The sequence below is a fragment of the Saimiri boliviensis genome, chromosome 4 (genome assembly GCF_048565385.1).
Source record: "Saimiri boliviensis isolate mSaiBol1 chromosome 4, mSaiBol1.pri, whole genome shotgun sequence".
In the NCBI taxonomy this organism is placed as follows: domain Eukaryota; kingdom Metazoa; phylum Chordata; class Mammalia; order Primates; family Cebidae; genus Saimiri; species Saimiri boliviensis.
The window spans coordinates 133,671,642-133,693,202 of record NC_133452.1 but is presented as its reverse complement, the minus strand read 5'-3'; the positions used below and the strand labels follow the sequence as shown (position 1 = coordinate 133,693,202).

The window sequence follows — 21,561 nt, the reverse complement described above, 5'->3', positions numbered from 1 at the left end:
TCGGCTCACTGCAACCTCTACCTCCTGGGTTCAAGCAATTCTCCTGCCTCAGCCTCCCCAGTAGTTCATAGTACAGGCACCCACCACCATGCCCAGCTAATTTTTTTTTTTTGAGACGGAGTTTCGCTCTTGTTGCTCAGGCTGGAGTGCAATGGCGCGATCTCGGCTCACCGCAACCTCCGCCTCCTGGGTTCAAGCAATTCTCCTGCCTCAACCTCCTCAGTAGCTGGGATTACAGGCACGCGCCACCATGCCCAGCTAATTTTTTGTATTTTTAGTAGAGACGGGGTTTCACCATGTTGACCAGGTTGGTCTCGATCTCTCGACCTCGTGATCCAACCGCCTCGGTCTCCCAAAGTGCTGGGATTACAGGCTTGAGCCACCGCGCCCGGCCTTCCAGCTAATTTTTTGTAGTTTTAGTAGAGATGGGATTTCGCCGTGTTAACCAGGTTGGTCACAAACTCCTGACCTCAGATGATCTGCCTGCCTCGGCCTCCCAAAGTGCTGGGATTAAGGTGTGAACCACCTTGCCCAGCCCCAGTTTCTTTTGTTGTTGTTGTTTATTGAGATGGAGTTTTGCTCTGTCGCCCATGCTGGAGTGCAGTGGTGAAGTCTCAGCTCACCATAACCTCCACCTCCCTGGTTCAAGGGATTCTCCTGCCTCAGTCTCCTGAGTAGCTGGGACTACAGGCGCATGCCACCATACCCAGCCTCAATTTGTTTCCTAATAAGCTCTTCAGATGATTCTGATGAATGCCAACAGACTTGAAAACCAAACCACCATTCTTAACCCACATGCCAATATCAATATTTCCAACTGCCTCATATGCCACACACATCCCAGTGATATACCCTTAATTTCTGGATTTCTGGGTGTGGTTTTTCCTGTTTTTTTTTTTTTTTTGTTTGTTTGTTTTTTGTTTTTTCTGATATGGAGTTTCACTCTTTTTTTCCAGGCTGGAGTGCAATGGCGTGATCTCGGCTCACTGCATCCTCTGCCTCCTGGGTTCAAGCAATTCTCCTGCCTCAACCTCCCGAGTAGCTGGGATTACAGGTGCCTGCCACCACAGCCAGCTAATTTTTGTAGTTTTAGTAGAGACGGGGTTATACCATGTTGGTCAGGCTGGTCTTGAACTCATTTTTAGTTTTTAATTGGAAGTGGAGTTTCCTGGCCAGGCGTGGTGGCTCACACTTGTAATCCTAGCACTTTGGGAGGCTCAAGTGGGTGGATCACCTAAGGTTGGGAGTTTGAGGCCAGCCTGGCCAGCATGGAGAAACCCTGTCTCTACTAAAAATACAAAATTAGCTGCACGTGGTGGTGCATGCCTGTAATCCCAGCTACTCAGAGAATTGCTTGAACTGGGGAGGCAGAGGTTGCAGTGAGCCTAGATGGTGCCATTGCACTCCAGCCTGGGCAACGGAAGACTGTCTCAAAAAAAAAAAAAAAAAAAAAGGAAAAAAAGAAATGGAGTTTCCCTGGCTGGCCGCAGTGGCTCACGCCTGTAATCCCAGCATTTTGAAAGGCCAAGTTGTTCAATCCCATTACTGGGTATAAATCCAAAGGATTATAAATCGTTCTACTATAAGGACACATGCACACAAATGTTCATTGCAGCACAGTTTACAATAGCAAAGACCTGGAGCCGACCCAAATGCCCATCGATGATAGACTGGACAGGGAAAATGTGGCACATATACACCATGGAATACTATGCAGCCATCAAAAACAATGAGTTTGGGTCCTTTGTAGGGACATGGATGAACCTGGAAACCATCATTCTCAGCAAACTGACACAAGAACAGAAAATCAAACACCGCATGTTCTCTCTCCATGAGAACACATGGACACAGGGAGGGAAGCATCACACACTGGGGTCTGTTGTGGAGAAATAGGGGAGAGACAGCGGGGCGTGGGGAGTTGGGAAGAGAGAGCATGGGGAGAAATGCTAGATATAGGTGATCGGGAAGAAGGCAGCAAATCACACTGCCACGTGTGTACCTATGCAGCAATCTTGCATGTTCTTCACATGTACCCCAAAACCTAAAATGCAATAAAAAAGAAAGGCCAAGGCAGGCAGATCACGAAGTCAAGAGTTCAAGACTAGCCCGGCCAAGATGGGGAAACCCCATCTCTACTAAAAATACAAAAATAAGCAGGCCACGGTGGTGGATGCCTGTAATCCCAGCTACTTAGGAGGCTGAGGCAGGAGAATTGCTTGAACCCGGGAGGTGGAGGTTGCAGGGAGCGGAGATCACACCACAGCACTCCAGCCTGGGTGACAGAGCAAGACAACGTCTCAAAAAAAAAAAAAAAGAAAAGAAATGGGAATTTTCCTATGTTGCTTAGGCTAGTTTTGAACTCTGGGCTCAAGCCATTCTCCCACCTTGGTCTTCCAAAGTACTGGAATTACTGGTGTCACTATGCCTGGCCAGAGCCATTTTGGGAGGAGCAGTCTATACTTACCCTTTTGTTATGTTTTGTTTTTTGTGGTTTTTTTTTGAGACGGAGTTTGCTCTGTCGCCCAGGCTGGAATGCAGTGGTATGATCTTGGCTCACTGCAACCTCCACCTCCTGGGTTCAAGTGATTCTCCCACCTCAGCCTCCCAAGTAGCTGGGATTACACATGCCCAGCACCACCCTTGCTAATTTTTATATTTTTAGTAGAGATGGGGTTTCACCATGTTGGCCAGGCTGGTCTCAAACTGCTGACCTCAGGTAATCCACCCACCTCAGCCTCCCAAAGTGCTGGGATTACATGCATGAACCACTGTGCCTGGCCTCTTTTTTGGAGACAGGGTCTTGCTCTGTTGCTAAACTGGATTACAGCAGTGCAATCACAGCTGTGACCTTGAACTTTCGGGCCCAAGTGATCCTCTTGCCTCAGCCTCCCAGGTAGCTGGAACTAAAGGCATGTGCCACCATGCCTGGCTAAGTCTGTGTGTGTGTGTGTGTGTGGCGACCAGGTTCCAGGTTTCCTTATATTGCCCAGGCTGGTCTCAAACCTCCTGGAATCAAGCAGTCTTCCCACCTGGGCCTCCCAAAAATGCTGGAATTACAGGCATGAGCCACTGAGACTCAACACTAACCTGCGTAAGGTCACCCAGCCTGTAGAGGTAGAGCTGGGACAATGGCCTTTATCTGAGACTCCAGCATCCCTAAGTTTTCCTCCTTTATCTGTAGAATGTAGACAAGATGACCCAAGAACACATCCTAGAGGGGACGACGGCCAGGAAAGGACTGTTCTAGGAAGACACATAAGGCATGTTCGGGAAGACTCAGAAGAAAACCAAGAAAGAGACCTGTGGCCGAGATCTACTCTGTATCCTAGAGGGTTTTATGTACTTTTTTTTTTTTTTTTTTTTTTTTTTTTTTTTTTTTTGAGACGGAGTTTCGCTCGTTACCCAGGCTGGAGTGCAATGCCACGATCTCGGCTCACCGCAACCTCCGCCTCCTGGGTTCAGGCAATTCTCCTGCCTCAGCCTCCTGAGTAGCTGGGATTACAGGCACGCACCACCATGCCCAGCTAATTTTTTTTTTTGTATTTTTAGTAGAGACGGGGTTTCACCATGTTGACCAGGATGGTCTCGATCTCTTGACCTCGTGATCCACCCGCCTCAGCCTCCCAAAGTGCTGGGATTACAGGCGTGAGCCACCGCGCCCGGCCAGTTTTATGTACTTTTAAAAGTATTTTTTCTTGCAAGACTTTGGTGGAAGTAAATTTAAAAAATAAAAATATTTTCTCACCAGTACTTAATAGAACCCTTAGCATTAGCTGCAAAAGAGTAAAAATCAGATTCCACAGATTTGTACTAATGTACCTTACACAGGTGATAATGGCTGTTTTAATCTTTTTTTTTTTTTTTAATTTTTTTTTATTTTTTTTATTTGAGATGGAGTTTCCCTCTTGTTGCCCAGGCTGGAGTGCAGTGGCACAACCTGGCTCCCTGCATTCTCTGCCTCCTGGGTTCAAGTGATTCTCCTGCCTCAGCCTCACAAGTAGCTGGGATTACAAGCACCTGCCACCACCCCTGGCTAATTTTTTGTATTTTTAGTAGAGACAGGGTTTCTCCATGTTGGTCAGGCTGGTCTCAAACTCCCAACCTCAGATGATCCAACTGCCTCAGCCTCCCAAAGTGCTGGGATTACAGGCGTGAGCCACTGTGCCTGGCTGATAATGGCTTTAAAAACAAATTACGCAGTGGCTCACACCTGTAATCCCAGTGCTTTGGGAGGCCGCGGTGGGTGGATTGTGAAGTCAGGAGTTCACAATCCTGACTGGCCAACATGGTGAAACCCCGTCTCCAGTAAAAATACAAAAAATTAGCCAGATGTGGTGGCAGGCGTTTGTAATCTCAGCTACTCGGGAGGCAGAGGTTGCAGTGACCTGAGACTGTGCCACTGCACTCCAGCAACAGAGCGAGACTCCATCTCAAAAAAAAGTCCAAACACACCAGGGGTTAAATAAGCTGCTTCTCTTTCCACTGTTTATTATTAATGTACAAAATATACAAAACCAAAAGAAAAAGAAAATACTCATCCTCAAATCCATTGTGGCTCTAACCCAAGACCCTGCACAAGACCCAACCAATCCACTGTTTTCATAGAAAACAACTGATGCCAAGGTGTAGGAGAGGACTGGGAAAGGGCAAAATCATCTTGTTGAATCCACCCAGGAAGGTACCTGGTGGGGATTCAGAGGCGGTTGACAGGGTGAAGTAGCAGGAAGCCGCCTTCACGCTGACAAGGTTCCAGGTAGGGGCAGGGAGTGCGCCAACTCCCAAAGGCAGTGCATGTAGTGTGACTTTCGGGCCCAGCGTGCTGGGCACAAGTTGATGAGAAGCTGGTCTCACTGAAGTATTTTATCAAGTCTACAGACTGGCTGTAGTTGGCAAGGGCAGACCCGCACCACCGGCCTCACCGCTGCCAGCCAAACGTCCACTGGATGCAGACATGAGTTCACTATCATCGAACCTAGCAGACCCAGGATGCAGAATGGTTGTTCACAGCAAGTTCAAGGTCCCACTTGAGAAAGGACTCAGAACGGAGCCCATGCTGGAGGAGTGGGGATGATGTGTGTTCCAGAACTCAAATCCAGCTGATTGAGCCCCCTCAGTGCAGTGGGATATACAATACCCCTTCACCATCTCCCCACCCCATGAAGAATAATGAGCTTAGCTGGGATGATTTCTTAAGTGCAGCTGATCCTGTGTCAGAGTTCTGTGTGCATGTGGGGACCCACAATAGACGGGTAGGGGTTTTCTCCAGGATAACCAGCTTTAGGTTCTCAGGCATTATGGGCAATACTGGAAAGGGGTTTGGGGTACAGGGCGAATCTTCTCAAAAAGTGAAGCCAACTGGGTCTCCTCTTCAGCAGTCCAGGGTACAGAACGTTACCAGTCTCTCTCCTCCCCAGACCGGAGGAAAGTATGTACATCAATGCGCACCAGTGATCAGAAAACCCCCAGGAACCCAAGCAAGTGGGAACTGAGGGGGCCGGCTCCTCATCAGCTGGGGAAAGGGGGAAATGGGCCTCACAGAAGCCATAACAGGGTGGAAGGAGCGAGGCTGCAGTCCACAGGAGTTGTGTGAACAGGGCAGGCAAATGGTCCCTAGGGCAGGGGGGGCCCATTGACACCCGGGTGGTAGAAGGCACAGTTGTTCTCATAGCGGCAGTTGCCCTTCATCATGAAATGCCGGCAGACAGGGCGGTTCGACATGTCTGTGGGAACAAAAGCCGAAGAGTTAGACAGGAAATGGCTGCGGGCAATGCCAACACCCTCACCACCCCAGCCCATGGCATCCTGAGAACTGTCTTTCAGAGACACATGGCCTTGTGGATTTGGGGGAAGGGTAGAGAGTAGGAACCGCTATGAGTACTAGGACACCAAGGAAATAAGGGGACCTCACATTCTGCCTAGCTACCAACAGTGGGGGCTCTCTCCCCCACCCCCCAAAATCTTGTACGGGACACCAAAAGTTATACGGAGGCAGGGAGCATCCTCACCTCCTCCGTGGCTGTGGCCTCCATCGTGCCCTCGGTGGCCTCCTCCCCCGTGGCCAGGGCCATCATGGCCACGGTGCTCATGAGGAGGTGGCCCTCGATGGTCATGGCCTCTGTGACCAGGGACATCATGAGGCCGGTGGCCATGGGGCCCCCCGTGTCCAGGGCCTTCGTGGGGGCGATGTCCACCACCGGCACCCATTCCTCCGCCAGGGCCTTCGTGGGGACGATGGCCACTGCCACCACTGATGCCACCGCCAGGACCTTCATGGGGACGATGTCCTCCACCCCCACCCATGCTACCACCAGGGCCTTCATGGGGGCGATGCCCACTGCCCATGCCACCGCCAGGGCCTTCGTGGGGACGATGTCCACTGCTGTTGCCCATGCCACCGCCAGGGCCTTCATGGGGACGATGCCCACCACCTCCAACCATGCCTCCACCAGGCCCCCCTCGTCCATTTGGGGGACCTCCTCCAGAGCGACCCCCTCTGGTGCCTCGGAATGGAGGAGGAGGAGGAGGAGGAGGTTCATTTCCCCCTCGGCCACCTCGGCCTCTATGGTATGGTCCAGGACCTGGTCCTGGACCTCCCCGCATTGGGCCACCCCTCATGGGGTCACCTGGGCCATCCCAGAAGGGATCACCCCCCCGGGGAGGGGGTGGAGGACCCAGGAGACGTGGACCCACTGGCCCACCAGGGCCTCCATGGGGACCTGTAAGGGAGAAAAGAGAGCGCATCAGCTATCTATTACACTCAGGAACTGCCATCTCCCAACAGAAACCACCACCTCCCGCCATCCAGGCAATCCCATACTATTATCACATTGAAATTAGGCCAGTTAGCCGAGTCCAACCTCTTACTCACCACCTACCTGGCACAGGTCCCCCAGGGCCAGGGGGAAAGTGCTGCATGCCCTTGGGGCCCCCAGGACCCCCTGGTGGGAAACCATTGGCTATTGGGCCAGGGCCTAAGAGTCCATGTGGCACTGTTAATGAAAACAAGAGTAACAGTCAGTATGAGTACTCCAGAGAAGACTGACATGATCTCCCGTTTAGATGTGCCCAAATGACCCTCTCAGATCAACCTGGCAGAGCAGTGCTCCCTCTGTCCAGTCTTCCCCTCCCATTTCTTGTCTAGCCTCCCCAAACTCCACCGAAGGCTTCCTCCCCGAGGCCTCTGGGGTTGGCCCTGAAGATTACCCAGCATCTGCTTGATCTTGTCTGAATAGTCTGGTTGTTTCAGTAGTTCCTCTGAAGGATGACTGTTTGGGCTACCCTGTAAGAATATAAGAAGGCAAAGTCAACAGACAGAAAGGGTTAACAACCATCGCGAAAGGGAGAGTCAAAGATTAGGGGTAAGTGGGTAGATGTGGAGAACCGAGGTAAGGAGGATGGGAGACAGAGTGAGGACAGCGCGCTTAAGGAGGCTCCACAGAGGTGGCCAAGGGAAGGCAGTGCATACCATGATGGAGGTAAGGATCTCCTGCACATTAATGCCTCCTCCTCCAGGGCCTTGGGGGCCCTTTCCAGCACCCATGCTTCCCATAAGATTGGCCAGAACTGGAGGCAACTTGGAGCCTCCTGCCCCATCAGGTGAGCCACCTGACCCCCCAGGTTCCAGGGTCTCAACATATGAAGTCTCATCCATGGAACACTCCTGAAAGAAGAAAAAAACATCATGCTTTCAGTTAGAAAGAATGGAGAAACCTTCTCATGAAAGATGCAACAAAATCAATGATCACCACAACCTCTATCATCACATAATATTGACTTACCTCATCGAGGGGGATGAGTTTAGGAGGTATGGGCTCATAGGGCTCAGGATCAGGTTCATGAGGACTATCAGGAACAGCACAGGTGATGGAAAAAAAGAATGACAGTCAAGTAATTAATTGGGGCCCTCAAAGTTATTTCTAACCTCCACCCATGCTTAATTACCCCAAGTCATGCTCCCCTCAGGAGTGTCCAAGCACTCAACATCCCAGAGCACGAATCCCACTCTGCTCACCTCTCCTTGTTCAAGAAGAGCTCCTGAAGGATTCCCTTCTCCCGCTCAGCCTGGATATATCGCTCCTGACTATTGCTTCCAGGGGTGACAAGAGGTGATGGCAGAACCAGGGGCCGGGGGCACACCCAGGGCACCTTCTCCTCCATGTTGTCATGGCTCAGACGCCGGGCTGTCTCAAATGCATGTCGGTCTGACAGTATCTCTCGCTTAGCTGCCTCGCCAAAGTCCTTGATCTTATTCACATTTACTATCGGCAAGGGAAGAAAAGGAAGAAGGAAAGTAAGCGCAACCAAGTCCTTTTAAAATCCCCTGCTGGGCGCAATGGCTCACGGCTGTAATCCTAGCACTTTGGGAGGCTGAGGTGGGTGGATCACCTGAGGTCAGGAGTTCAAAACCAGCCTGGCCATCATGGTGAAACCCCATCTTTAAAAATAAATAAATAAATAAATAAAAGTAATAAATAAATAAATAAAATCCCCTATACAGACACCTATTACATAGGAAATGACCTCTTACCTCGTTCAGTTTCATCCAATTCAAAATAGAAGTATTCCCTCAGCTTGCCCTCCTCAGGCCACGTCACAGTTTTCCTTTTCCTGCCTTTCCGGGTCAGCTGGTTAGGATCTCCAGGACTCTCCACCGGCTTGGCATCCAGAGCTCCGGGCTCCAAAGAGGCTGTGCACAGAAGAGGTTTCAGACCCAGATCTCTCCTTTCCGAAACCTCCCCGCCACAAACTGAACCAGTTTCTAAATTACCTGTATCCATGAGCTCCGGGACTTCAACAGGGGGAACTGGGGTGCCTGGACGGTCTGTGTCCATTGCCTCAGAAGGTGGTGCAGGTTCTGGGGAAGAAGGTTTGGCTGTGCTTGGTTCTGTGCTCGTTTTCCCTTCAAAGGGGCTTGGCTATTATGAAAGAAAAGGACGTTAATAAACTGACTGGAAAGCCAAGGGCAAGGCAGTTAGTCCAGCGTCCCAGGCACAATCCCCAATAGTTCCTGTTTTATAAAGGAAGACTCTGTCTCCACTATGGTCTCACCTGCACCAGTCTACATCCAAGGCAGAATGCCTCTTGTTCTCCTCCCTGACAACTCCTGGCTGCTGTGCCCTTTCTTCTACTTTACCTTTTATACTGTCACTGAAACCTACGTCTTAGAGCTCATACCTTGGCAGCTGTAGGTGACAGCACTTTTTTCTTCTTCTTAATTTTGATGCCTGGAACAGGGGCTGAATTGAGAGCATCCAGAAAGCCGAGGCCCTCCATAGCTACAAAAGGAAAGAGCATCAAATAGCATCATCAGATCTCCTTCATAAGCCTACACCTGCAAACACAGACCAGGCATAAAATGGGCCAATGAAGACTGTGCCTCAACTTAGGATACGGTAAGCTCAAGAGGACTAGGAAGCACATGCAGGATTCACACAGGACATTCTTGTTATTCTAGGTTTCCCTTGGCAGGCAAGCCATAGTTTTGGATGTGAATTAGAGCTCAGGTAACTGATGAAATGAACACAACAGATCACCAGGTGCCCCTGACCAGTCACAGAATGGCACATTCCCTCATCTTATCTCTAAAATAACTCCTAAGTGACCCCCGAAGCTCCAGGGGTACAAAAAGTAAGGGATACCAAGAAATCAAAGGAAACTGGAGGGAAATAATAAGAGAAGGGAAAAAAACTTCTCATTTCTGGGGACATTTGTTCCCATGATAAGAGTCTGCTAATTCAAAGTACATCTCCCCACTTTAGACTCACGCTGTGGTGGGATGATCTTCACTTTGATCTCTTTGGTGGCATTAGGTGTTGTGTTGAGTGGCTTGTATTTCTTCTCTGCAGGGGGGACAGCATCTCCTGGGGCAGCTGTGTTGCTGTCAAAAGAGGAGCTGTCATCAACATCTGACTCACCCATCTCTTGCTCCCTTGTGTCCACAGATCCACCCCATTCAGAACCTGAGAACATGAACCATACCTCTGACGTTTGAGGGGGATGGGTTTAAGGTTGTACTTGTCAGAAACCACCACTGTGCTGGCGTTCTTCTTCACAGGCACCAAGGATGGTGTCTCCAGCTCTAGTCCTGGGGAAAGAAGCATGGTGTGGACAGTTGAACTCAAACCCCCAGGACGCTGAATTTTCCTCCCTGTTCTCACCCACAAATGTTCTTCTAGCCTTGTAACCAAAACTTCTTCCACTAGTCTTCCCTCTTTCTTACGATTAACATATCACACATCAAATGATTCCCCCATAAGGCTCTGGGAGTGCACATGCCCATGAAAGCTCCTGAGGCCAGCCACCAGTCTTACCAGTGGAACGGAACTTGGCATGACTGGGTGCTGTGGTTCGAAGAGACTTGGGCTTCTCCCTCTTCTTCTCTGGGGCCTCCTCGGCCCGGGTCTCAGCCTTCACCTCAGTCAAAGGTCGCTCAGGAGGGGTAGTTCGACTTTTTCCCTCATCTTTACGTTTCTTCTTATCTTTCTCTGTTGTGAAAAAACAAACCAGAAAAGGATTTTATGTAGATAAACACCGTCAGAGGTGAAGCAGATTAGGAGCACCTAAAGGCCACATCCCAATAGGAAACAAATACATATAAAGAATAAAGGACTAAGGAGCTCACCAGCAGGCTGGGTACTGCTCTGAGAGCGGATGACAGCCATCCAGTCGCTGACAAGGACTGAGGCCAGTTTCCGGAGCTCTGCAGGTGAGAGAAAGGGGAAATGCCTAAATAATGTAAAATATCATTATTCTAGGAACAGAAAATGGGAAGTTTGAGAAAATACTGTAAAAATCTGTGCAATGGAGAAAGTAACCCAATGTTTTAAGAAGAACATGAGACATGCTTGAAAACCAGGCCCTTAAAAAATGGAACAATGAATTCTTTGTGCTCTACTCAAGATAACTTTCAACTCTGATGCTATCACACCACTATGGAGTAAAAAGACTAATATTTAAGAATATGTGGTTAAAATCTACATTAGTGAAAGGCTACACACTGAATTCAGTGTACACTGCTGAGGTGCCCCCGGCCCCTGGATCTACCATCACCTCTTGTGCCAAAATCTCCGAAATCACCATTAAAGAGCTTATATATATAACCAAAATCCAAAAGTTCCTCAAAAACTAACATTTTTTAAAAAGCTTCACTAGCTGCTTTACATATAACTCACCTAATTGTTACAACAATATGAAGGCTTTTATTTTCTTTTATAGATGAGAAAATAAGAAGTGAAGTTTGTTTCTAAATACATGAAAAAATACTTTGTAGCTCTTTCCTTTAGTACTTGGCAAGTAACATCCTCATTTCATAATTTATCACTTAGTAGTAAGATTTTCACAGAACATTAAAACTTCACTTTTCAAAACAGTCACACAATTGGCAATTTCTATACCTAAGCCAACATGAACAAACCTCAATGCAGGAATATCCTAAAACCTTTCTGGAGCAACTGATAACTATGATCCAGTGAGACTTAACTACAGTCGACAGGGAATATACAAATCTCAATGCATGATGTAATTAAATCCATATTCAGAGAGGGCAGCACAATTAAGCCAGTTGGAAATAGGTTACTGCTCACTTGGTGGGAAACTAGTATCTTGTGCTCCTGGCTCATGCCCTGGGTAGAGATAAAGGAAACTCTTAATTTCTAAAGGAGACAGGTTTTGTCTTCAAGCCAGAACTGTATGGTCCTTGCCAGAAGCTCCACAACTCTTTTAGAAAAGAAAAGGATCAGAGCTTTGATGTACTCTTAAGAGTCAAGATTTTGCCCATGTCCTACAAGAATACGTTTAATGGTAGAACTAGAACTAATAATTTATTGTTAGGAAAACAGATACTGAAGGTCCCAGAATATTATAGTTAGAAAAACAGTTCCACTGAAGGCATTTTAAGGGGGGGAAAAAAAAAAAAAAAAAAAGAAAAGAAAATAAGAAAAGCAGAAGTAAATAACAATGAGATACTCTAGGATAATACTATCTCCTACAGTGAATTTTAAGTGTATGTGTTTTATATCAAGCAATCCTAGTAATCAGCACCTTATCTAATATTCAACAACAAAATAATGAACAACTTCCACTTGGAATTAAGAACAGGAAAGAGGGTACAAGTTAAAGGAACTTTGTCTTTAAAAGAGGAAAAAAGCAAAGTGAGATACAAAAAGGAAAGAAGTGAAGGGACAATCTAAGGATGGGAAGAGATATGAAGGTAATTAAGTGGAAGTAATAGAGAAAAGCCCATGAGAGGAAGGACTGGCACCCTACCTTCATCCTCACTTGACTTGCTCAGTTGCTTCACCAGTTTAGCTGTGTTGTTCTATAAGAGATGGGAGCAGCAGAAAGGTAAATGCCAGGAGAGAAGTAAGTCTACTTAGAGCTAACAACCACACAAGTTACAATCCCTTTTTTTTTGATACGGAGTCTCGCTCTGTTGCCCAGTCTGGAGTGAAGTGGCGCAATCTCAGCTCACTGCAACCTCCGCCTCCTGGGTTCAAGCGATTCTCCTGCCTCAGCTTTCCAGTAGCTGGGACTACTGCCGTGTGCCAGCATGCCCATCTAGTTTTTTGTATTTTTAGTAGAGACGGTGTTTCACCGTGTTAGCCAGGATAGTCTCGATTTTCTGATCTCGTGATCTGCCTGCCTTGGCCTCCCAAAGTGTTGGGATTACAGGCGTGAGCCACCATGCCTGGTCGCCACACAGCATTTTTTTTTTTTTTTTCTGGAGACAGAGTGTTGCTCTGTGGCCAGGCTGGAGTGCAGTGGTGCCATCTTGGCTCACTGCAACCTCTGCCTCCCAGGTTCAGGCAATTCCCTGCCTCAGCCTCCCAAGTAGCTGGGATTACAGGCACCCACCACCATGCTCAGCTAATTTTTTGTATATTTAGTAGAGATGGAGTTTTACCATCTTGGCCAGGCTGGTCTTGAACTCCTGATCTCATGATCCACCCGCCTCAGCCTCCCAAAGTGCTGGGATTACAGGCGTGAGCCACCACACCTGGCCTGCCCCACACCTATTAAAGGAGATAAATTCAAACCAAGTCTTCTTATTCTAAATTTGTTTTTTTTTTTTTCTGCCATTCTACCTCACAGACCAAAGATTACAGTCACACCAGTCAGTGTGAGTTTTTTATCTGTTAGACTAAGCCAAAAAAGGAAGAATCAGTGTGTAAAGACTAAACATACCTGCTTGAGATGGTCTACAGTGAGCGGCAGGTGCTGCAGGGTCAGCAGAATTTGCTGGAGGAGGGGAATGTTGTTGGTTGTCTTTGAATATGTTAGCCAATTGTTGAGAAGTTTGTAGCCACCGACGTCAATAAACCTGCAGGCAGTCAGGAGAGTCTCTCTGTAATGCCCTTTCTGGGTTTTCGAAGTACCACAGCCCACAATCCCAGTCTCCCATTAATGACCCAGAAACCCCACGCCTCACTGCCCCCATCTTCTAGCTGTATCGTCCCATTCCAAATATCCAGATCCCCACTTACTTGACCAGTATTTCTGGTGAACGGGTCTGCAGGAGAATGTTCAAGTAAGTGCATCGACTCACCATCTTTCGTGCTTCCTTCATCAAACTGCAGGAGATGAGTTAGCGTTAGAAATGAAGCGGCCAGTATGCTTTCTCTTAGCAAAAGTGCCTCTCTAATCTGTGAACTGCCTAGAGATTCCTGATGACTTGGGACTTTGCTCCAGAGAGGAGTGCAACATGGAAACGCATGGGAGAACAGACACTGAAGTCTCTGATCTGGGAAGGAAACCATCACTTCTTCCCTAACACACAGGATGAATTTCAATCTGCCTTCAGGTGATAAGGCTAGCCCTCAACAACTGTTCAATACTGGCTTAGTTATTTATCCTCCCCTGGAAAAATGATAATGATGATAATGATGATAATCCCTGAATTAAAGTAACATTATAGGTAGGTGGAACACGAACCAGAACAATCGGGAATTCTGTCACCAGGCTCCCCTGCTCTCATGCCAAACCACGGCTCCCTTGAGACTGTGAATGTCCAAATCTCCAGCTTCCATTATGGTCAGAATCCAAGCGATCATCTTTTCCTATCCCTTATTCTAAAATTGTTGGATTTTAATCCTATTGCATTATCTTTCCCTTTCCAGTCCAGAATCACTTCAGCCTGCCTCAACTGCAGCCGTATTTTAACACACAATATTCTCTACTCACAATGAATCCAAAAAAGTTTAAAGACTCACCTGAAGATCTTGGAAATGCCATCCGCACTTTTGACTTCCCCATCTCGGTTAAGGAAGCTATCGAGGCCTTTGAGAAGTTCCTTGGGGTCTATGGGACCCGAACCCATGATGGTGGTTTCTATGTTAAGAGGACAAAACAAACACACAGAATAAGTGGGTGGCAAGGACTACTTGTGTACGCCCTCTAACAAACCCCACCTCTACATTTGACAAAGTATAGTGACTAATTATTCAACTACACTATTTTTTGGATACAAAAAAGCAACACAGACCACTGTCACTACGAAGAAAATAGCTCTGGCAAGTTAAGCATGGGAAGCATATGTGACTGAACACGACAGCGATTCGACTGCAGGACGAGGGGGCAGCACACTGTCCCTCCCTCCCAGCAGCATCCTTCCTAGGATGGCTGAACTGCACTAGATCATACCAGAGCTAAGACTCAGTTCTCATAACAAGATGTTCAACTCTCCAGGGCACTTAAGCCCTGTCTTCCCTAGTTGCTGATAAATTTGGCTTGAAAAACAGCCTGTAAAGCTTGACAGAAATTGGGCCAATCTTGGGTGTTTGGGCTAAATGTCTTATAAGAGGTGATTCCTTTTTATCTTGGCCCATTAAGAATCATATTCACTACAAGTAGCCAGATATGTATCAGCTGAAGTGGCAGATAATGGAGAACACAACAAAACTTGAAAACAGAATCCCTCCCCAAGGACATCTGGGGGTAGGTCCCAGAAAGGGAGACAAATGGATGCAAGGAAATCAAGCAGGTCCTCTGGCTCTTGAATAGAACGTTACTCATTAACCAAACACTGCGCACACTTTTACTGTCTCCAAGTTAAACTGAAGCTAGTGGTTTGTGCTTTCAAAAGCAAAGATGCAAATCTAGTCCTCTCCTCAAAATTCACACTGTCTAAGATCCCCTAGGAAAGCCTAAAACTGAAAACCAGGGAAGCTAAAGAATGGAACAAATAAAGCCAAAGGCTAGGAAAACGCCCCGCTGTTTTAGACCAAGTGGAAAGGAATTAGCTAAAAGTTAAGCTTCTTTTATGGAAGGGACAGAAGTGTGAAGCAAGTTCCAGGCCACAACTGAAGTTCCAGAAAGGTAATTCAGGATCAACAAGGTTCTAATTGGGATTTTTATTACACTGTCTCTAAACACTTCCTTCTAAGAACCAAAAAAGCAGCCAGGTGCGGTGACTCATGCCTGTAATCCCAAGCACTTTGGGAGGTCAAGGTGGGCAGATTACTTGAACACAGGAGTTTGAAACCAGCCTGGGCAACATGGCAAAACCTTCTCTCTACAAAATATAAGCCAAGTATAATGGTGTGCACCTGTAGTCCCAGCTACCCGGGAGGCTGAGGTGGAAAAATGGGAGGATTGTTTGAGCCCAGGGATATCGAGGCTATAGTGAGCTGTGATTGTGCCACTGCACTACAGCCTGAGAGACAAGAGTAATAACCTGTCTCAAAAACAAACAAAAACCACCAAAAAAGAAAAGCATTTCAGTGATATCTGCCTTTGGGCAATAAGGCCAACACTGGGTAGCAAGGAAGAGGCAAGGACAAAACCTTCCTCACCCTGTATCTAGCACAGAGATAACAGACACAATCCCAGCAGAAAGATAGAAAAATTAGTTTTTTACAAAGATATTTTTGTGTGTAAAAAAAAAAAAACAACCCAGGTTCCTTGTAAGACAATACAAATTAGTTCTATTTGTTCTCAAACAAAAGAAAAAACATGAGCATAACTATCTCAGGCTTTTAAACCTCCCAAGAAAAAGGTCAATAAATCTCCAAATGTGTAGGTCCTAACAATCTGGGCAAGCAAGCAGAGGCGGCAGCCGGGAAGGCACGGGGTAGGAATACAATCCTGGCTCTGGAGATCATAACCTGTGGGCTGAACAGGGAGAGGAGACGAGGCAAGAAACGTTGAGAAGTCGCTGCTGCCCTGGAACCTCCACAAGTACAAGTGGAACCTGAGGTCAGAGAAAAAACATTCAAGGAGAATACTGGAAAAGATTAGATGTCCGTGGGCCAAATCCACTCAAGTGTGGTAATTCTTACACACACAGAAATGAAGGTATTTTTCCCATGTAGTGAGATACTACAAAGTGATCTATAGAAACTACAAAGAGATATGATAAAGGGACATATACAACAGATATTACATCTGCTGGAAACTGGAAAAGCAATGAATGGGTTCCAATAATAACATATCATAAGCAACCAGGAGACTAAGAAATTTTTAAAACTCTATATACAAAAAAAAAAAAAAATTCTATATACACACATGTATCTACCATTAGATTCCCAAAGCAAAATATATGCAATTTGACAAAAGGCCTTGAATTAAACATCATTTCAAGCCAGTTCTTGACTTGATTCAAACCCAGAGCTGAATATATGTAACCCTGGAGAATTCCCTTTTGTAGATCTAACTACAAGCTAAGCCAATAGACCTGCTACCCCTATTTCCTTCAAACACTTAAAAAAAGAAAAAGTCACCTGAGCTCAAACGTTCCTTAAGAAGATGGGAGACGAGGAGTCAGTCTTAGAAAGATGGACCAGTAAGTACAAAGCTAAACTCTGTCCAGTGCCCTCTGCTGGAAATGGGATCCAGGGACTTTATTCCCATTTGTATAAACAGGAATAAAAGACATTAATAGTCAAAGGGAAGCTAACAAAGCAAAATTAGTGTTAAATATTCATTTTCCATTACTTATATAATCTTTCTGGAAATGTAAGTAAAATTTTGTCTGATGAGCACCAATCCTGATAAAATGTGAGTTTCCTCACAATGGCCTTCCTACAGGCAGAATAGTTCTTATTTAAAATTAAGGACCCCAAACGCCTTACAACCTAGTTTCCTTACTTTGAGGTCAGCATATTTTGGGAAAAAACCAAACAAGTTCCAAGGCACTCTAGTGAAAAGAAATGAAAAGCTCAACATTCCAGGCACAGGCCTACAGCAGAGAAGGCAAACTGAGTTGACAAAGGCAGGGGCCATGAATGTCGCTAACATTACCTACTCAAGATCTGGAGCCTAGAATGAAAGCTTGAGAAAGCTTTTTGGAACCATAAATAATCCAGGGCATGATCATGTCTTTTAATGAGCTATTTCCTTGACTGCAGAACATACAGAAGGTGGGGGGTGAGGCAGCAACCCCCGGCCTAACTCCATCTCATCCTAAGCTATGCTTTTCCTCATGGAGAATGTTTTGGGGAGAGCCATGCTCTACTGGCACAAGGCACTGGGGAATTTTCTACCATTCTTACCAGAGATAAACGTCTGTGACACCGACTCCTGCCTTCAAAATGGATTTTACTTGAGGGTTATTCAATTAAATAGGGTGAAAAAATATCCAGCATATCTAGTTATTCCACATCCATCACCAATAAACAGGACTAAATTGGTTCAGGACAAAAATGCTGTGCAAGCCAGAGCCCTTTAAAAAATGGTAACTGTTTTCTAACAAAAGAAAGGAGTCCCAAATTTACCTTTAGAGGCACTTCTGGAAATGAAAATGTATTTGTACCTAACTCCTTATGTTCCCCTTCCTTTTCCTTCAATGTTTTAGGCATTTTTTTAGTTTGACTCAATAGTGGACTGAATTATGTCTCTCAAGTGATTCATCACAAGGTTGTAGCTTTCTTCCAAGTAGTAAGCCCCTACCTTTCAAAGTAATTTTGCAAACCTGATACATGACTTAAAAGCTTATCTGCCTCTCAGTAAGGAGGCAAAATGATACACCGCCCCTACTCATAAAGACCCCGGACTAGAACTCTGGCCACAATCTACAGGGATCAGCTTTTCCAAGATTCTCTGATGGATTTGGTTCCCCTAGTAGACCTTGCTTCCCATCTCCCATGTTAAGGAAGGCCTTTATTAATCCCCTGGCTCACTAGAGATCAGGAACCCCACTGGGTAGAATGTTCAGCTCCCAAGGAAGATATGCTGCAGAGGCACATGGCAAACTGCTTAAAAGAAAAAAACAAAACAAAAAAAAAACTTGTGGTCAATAGACGTGTGGAAGAGTCCCTCCCATCCAATCCAGAAGTTTAAGTAGTAATTTGAGAATCTGTATCCAGCAGAAAATTAGCCCTAAGTCTCACCCAAGTCACCACAGGGCAGTATACTTTCCATTTCTGCCTAGAACCTCCACGCTTCAGTGCAGGACTTTTAAAAATGAAAATTATATGGAGAGTCTGATAAAGATTTGACTTTGAAAAAGTTGGGGGAAGAAAAGAAAGGAACCAGACACCCAAGACCACCCTCGGATAGGGCATGGCTTCTGAGCATGCACCAAATGCCACAGCACTGCACGAGTTGAAAAATGAAGAGGACATTTTTTCATTAATGCTTTTAAGGAATTTCTTTTAGAAGGGAAGGAAAAAAGAAATTCAAAAAAGGTGGCTCTTTGGAAAAAAATAAATGAAAGTTGTGAAATGTAATACCAGAAAGGTTTTGCTTACCAGAAACCGTAGCTTGATTCCCCCTGCCTTGAGTTTACAACTGCCGCCTCCTTTCCTAAAGATTCACTTCTCATCCTAGTACCAATGTACAGGAACTAAGCAAGTGGAGAACGTGATACAGCACTGAATACAGAGTTTATCCCCAAACTGAGGTGGGAATGAGGGTGATTTAGAAGAAAGTCCTTAAAGTACCCACCTTCCCCCAGAGTCCCATTACACAAAGCGACCAAATGCAGGAAGCCCAGACTGGTCCCTGAGCAGAAATGGCACATTTCAGTGTCATTAAGCCCCAGTTTATCTCCAAGTTACTCTCGCAAGCCCTTGTGTTTTTCCCATCTCCCCCTACACACATATATACATACACACACACTCACACACAACCTCAAAGCTTCCCAGTCTTAAGTTTGCCTGTTTTTTCACCCCTGGCAGCTAAAGTGGGGAAAAATTACAAACTGTTGTGATGAGAGAAGGAAAGTGAAAATAAAAACTGGTTCTATAAAAACTAGAGCTACCCAAGGAAATGGACAGCCTTCGTACTTAACTCTTATAAGCTCTTACCCTTTAAGATATTTAAAGAAAATAAGGAAAATGTCTTCTCCCTAGCAGCAACGAGCACAGGGAGTGCAAAGGCATCTGCTCAGGGGTGGAGCTTCAAGAGGGTGGAGAAGGGAGGAAGCAAGCTGATTACATCACCTTTCAAAGCGGCTCCTCCCCCTTGACCAAGTTTCTAGGGCGGCCCTAAGCTCAGGATGGCAGAAGCGGGAGAAAAACAACAAAGACGGAGGGACGCCATTTTGTAATGGAGAAAGAGGACTCAAACTTTAAAAAGCCACCCGGTTCTGCCGGTAGCTTCAGTTACATTGTAAAACACCTTTAGTAAAAAACCAAAAGCCAGTTTCCCCATCCTGAATAATCTTTGACCTATTTTGATCAGTAAGAGCGTAGTGAAAATTACAGCAATTAAATATCGAAAAGAACAGTTTTCTGCAGGGAAGAATTTGCAACGGAGGCTCAACCAGCTACCATCGACCACCCCCATCCTCCCTATAGAGGGAAAAGGGGGAGGAAGGACTTGGACCCCTCTCAACAAATAGGGTTGAGGTGGGAGGACAGGAAAAAAAAATGGGTCAAGACACAACCTGCAACGCCGCTTGGAAGACAAAAGGACAAGGAAAGTCGCCATATTGAAGCAGGGAAGAAAAAAATTCCTTTTAACGACACAAATCTTTTAGAAAGCTAGCATTCAATTGCACTAAATGGCTTTTAAAATTATACTCCTAAATTCCACATTTCCCAACCTTTCCACCCTCTATTTAACTCTACCTCCCACCAAAAAAATATCAAGTAAAAATGTTAATCATTTTTTTGCTTTTAAATACCTATGCAATCTGCAACAATTACAAGACATTTTTTACCTCCCCAACTATTATCTTGTTATGTACTGGCACTAATTATATTTTGTCCTAAATTAAGTGTCTTGCAATCTTTATTCCTAGATTGCCACCTATTTTAAACCACACACATATACCCCAAACAAATTACATTAAAATTGAGAGGATTTAACAGTCATTTAAAAAGTTACAGCGAGCTATTTCTCTGCCCATCTCCTTACCCTGCAATCTTTATGTACAGATTGCTTATTAATCTGGCAAATTGAAAGGCACCCTGCTTGTCTCACACACAAAGAAGTGGTACTTCTGGGCCACAAGATCCACCATCTCTTGTATGTGAGCTCATTAACCCTTTTGAAGACTGCTGCTAACCAGAGGAAGGTAACCATTCCTCCTTATATAACACGTATGGCTTTGGCAGTCTGGAAATTGGCTGGATTACCAAGGGTTAACCATCAAAATCCTCAATTGCTGGCCCTCCCTCCACCCTCTCCTTGCCTGCAGCAGGGCAGGGAAGAGATAGGTGGTCAGGGGGAGAGAACAATACTGTTTAGACCCACAGGCTCTTTTTAACGGAGATTAAGTGACCAGATTGGTCCTTCTCCAGTTCTCTATTTGTTCTATGGTCTCATTTCTTCCTCTCATTATTTTTGGTTTCACAACGGGAAACGTTGATTTCTTGTTGCAAGGCTGGTTTTTGAAAATTCGACACTTACTATCCAATTTTTTTGCGACGTCAGCACCTCGGGCTCAGGGGGGGAGGGGGTAAAATTTTTGAGGAAAAAAAGTAAAACAACCAACCAGGACCCAAAACTCAATTATTTAGGGAGCCTCATTGGATCAAAAAGTCTTTTAAAAAAATTGAAGGCCAACTCAGTATTCATTTCCCCCCCCACCCAACTCCATTTAGGGAGGGGGGTCGCAGAAAAAAGTTCTGAGTGGATTCAAAAAAGTAAACGCTGGATGAGTGAATTTGGGTTGTTTGGGAAGGGAGGGTGGTTGATTATTTTTGAAGTTATGTGGTGACGGTCCTTCGGCCACAGATTTCAAGTCCCAAGCAGCGTGGGCTGGTGGGGTGGGCAAGATAGGTGGGAAGGGGCAGAAGACACAAGTGGTTGGGCTGGTGGCTGCTGTTTTCCCTTTCCCCCCGCTCTCAGGATCCTTGCAAGGGCTTAGATGTTGCTGCGGCTTGTTTCTGTTTTCCTCGTGGCCGGCCTGTCTTTCTCCGAGAAAATTCAAACCTGGGATAAAAGGAACACAAGGGAGAAAAATATAATCAGTACGGGTTTCTTCAGAAACACCCAGAAATGCCATCTTTGTTATCCCAAAACACATCTCTGCGTCCCATCACAAACACAGCCGCTTTATCTACGACGTGGATGTCAAACGAACCCATCCCTACCCCACTTCCCAGACCCAAGGACCTCCGCAAAATTTTGCCCACCAAACGACAAAGCAGCCAAACTTACCTCTAAACGAACCCCAGA

General features: G+C 46.0%; 1 protein-coding gene and 1 pseudogene across 1 annotated transcript; both read right to left on the bottom strand.

Moving 5' to 3' along the window:
• The window catches only part of LOC120363295 (translation machinery-associated protein 7-like), an 11,493-nt pseudogene extending 6,526 nt beyond the window's left edge, over positions 1–4,967 (bottom strand).
• Positions 4,459–21,561, bottom strand: PPP1R10 (protein phosphatase 1 regulatory subunit 10). The gene is made up of 19 exons (XM_074398320.1): positions 20,791–21,561; positions 14,208–14,325; positions 13,482–13,568; positions 13,183–13,318; positions 12,265–12,316; positions 10,622–10,699; positions 10,311–10,484; positions 9,979–10,084; positions 9,765–9,877; positions 9,175–9,275; positions 8,768–8,915; positions 8,528–8,686; positions 8,012–8,258; positions 7,779–7,842; positions 7,466–7,660; positions 7,204–7,279; positions 6,876–6,989; positions 6,006–6,716; positions 4,459–5,720 (listed from the first exon to the last, which is right to left on the bottom strand). Exons 2-19 carry the CDS (start codon positions 14,312–14,314, stop codon positions 5,611–5,613), a joined length of 2,778 nt encoding a protein of 925 aa, XP_074254421.1. The 5' UTR covers positions 14,315–14,325; positions 20,791–21,561; the 3' UTR covers positions 4,459–5,610.

What these genes read in the sequence shown, in the direction of transcription:
- PPP1R10 (XM_074398320.1), bottom strand. Translation starts at nt 14,314, where the DNA reads ATGGGTTCGGGTCCCATAGACCCCAAGGAACTTCTCAAAGGCCTCGAT. An exon ending in CTGTAGACCATCTCAAGCAG is followed by an intron (nt 12,317 to 13,182) that starts GTATGTTTAGTC and finishes CATCTCTTATAG; the next exon opens with AACAACACAGCTAAACTGGT. An exon ending in AACTCATCCCCCTCGATGAG is followed by an intron (nt 7,661 to 7,778) that starts GTAAGTCAATAT and finishes TTCTTCTTTCAG; the next exon opens with GAGTGTTCCATGGATGAGAC.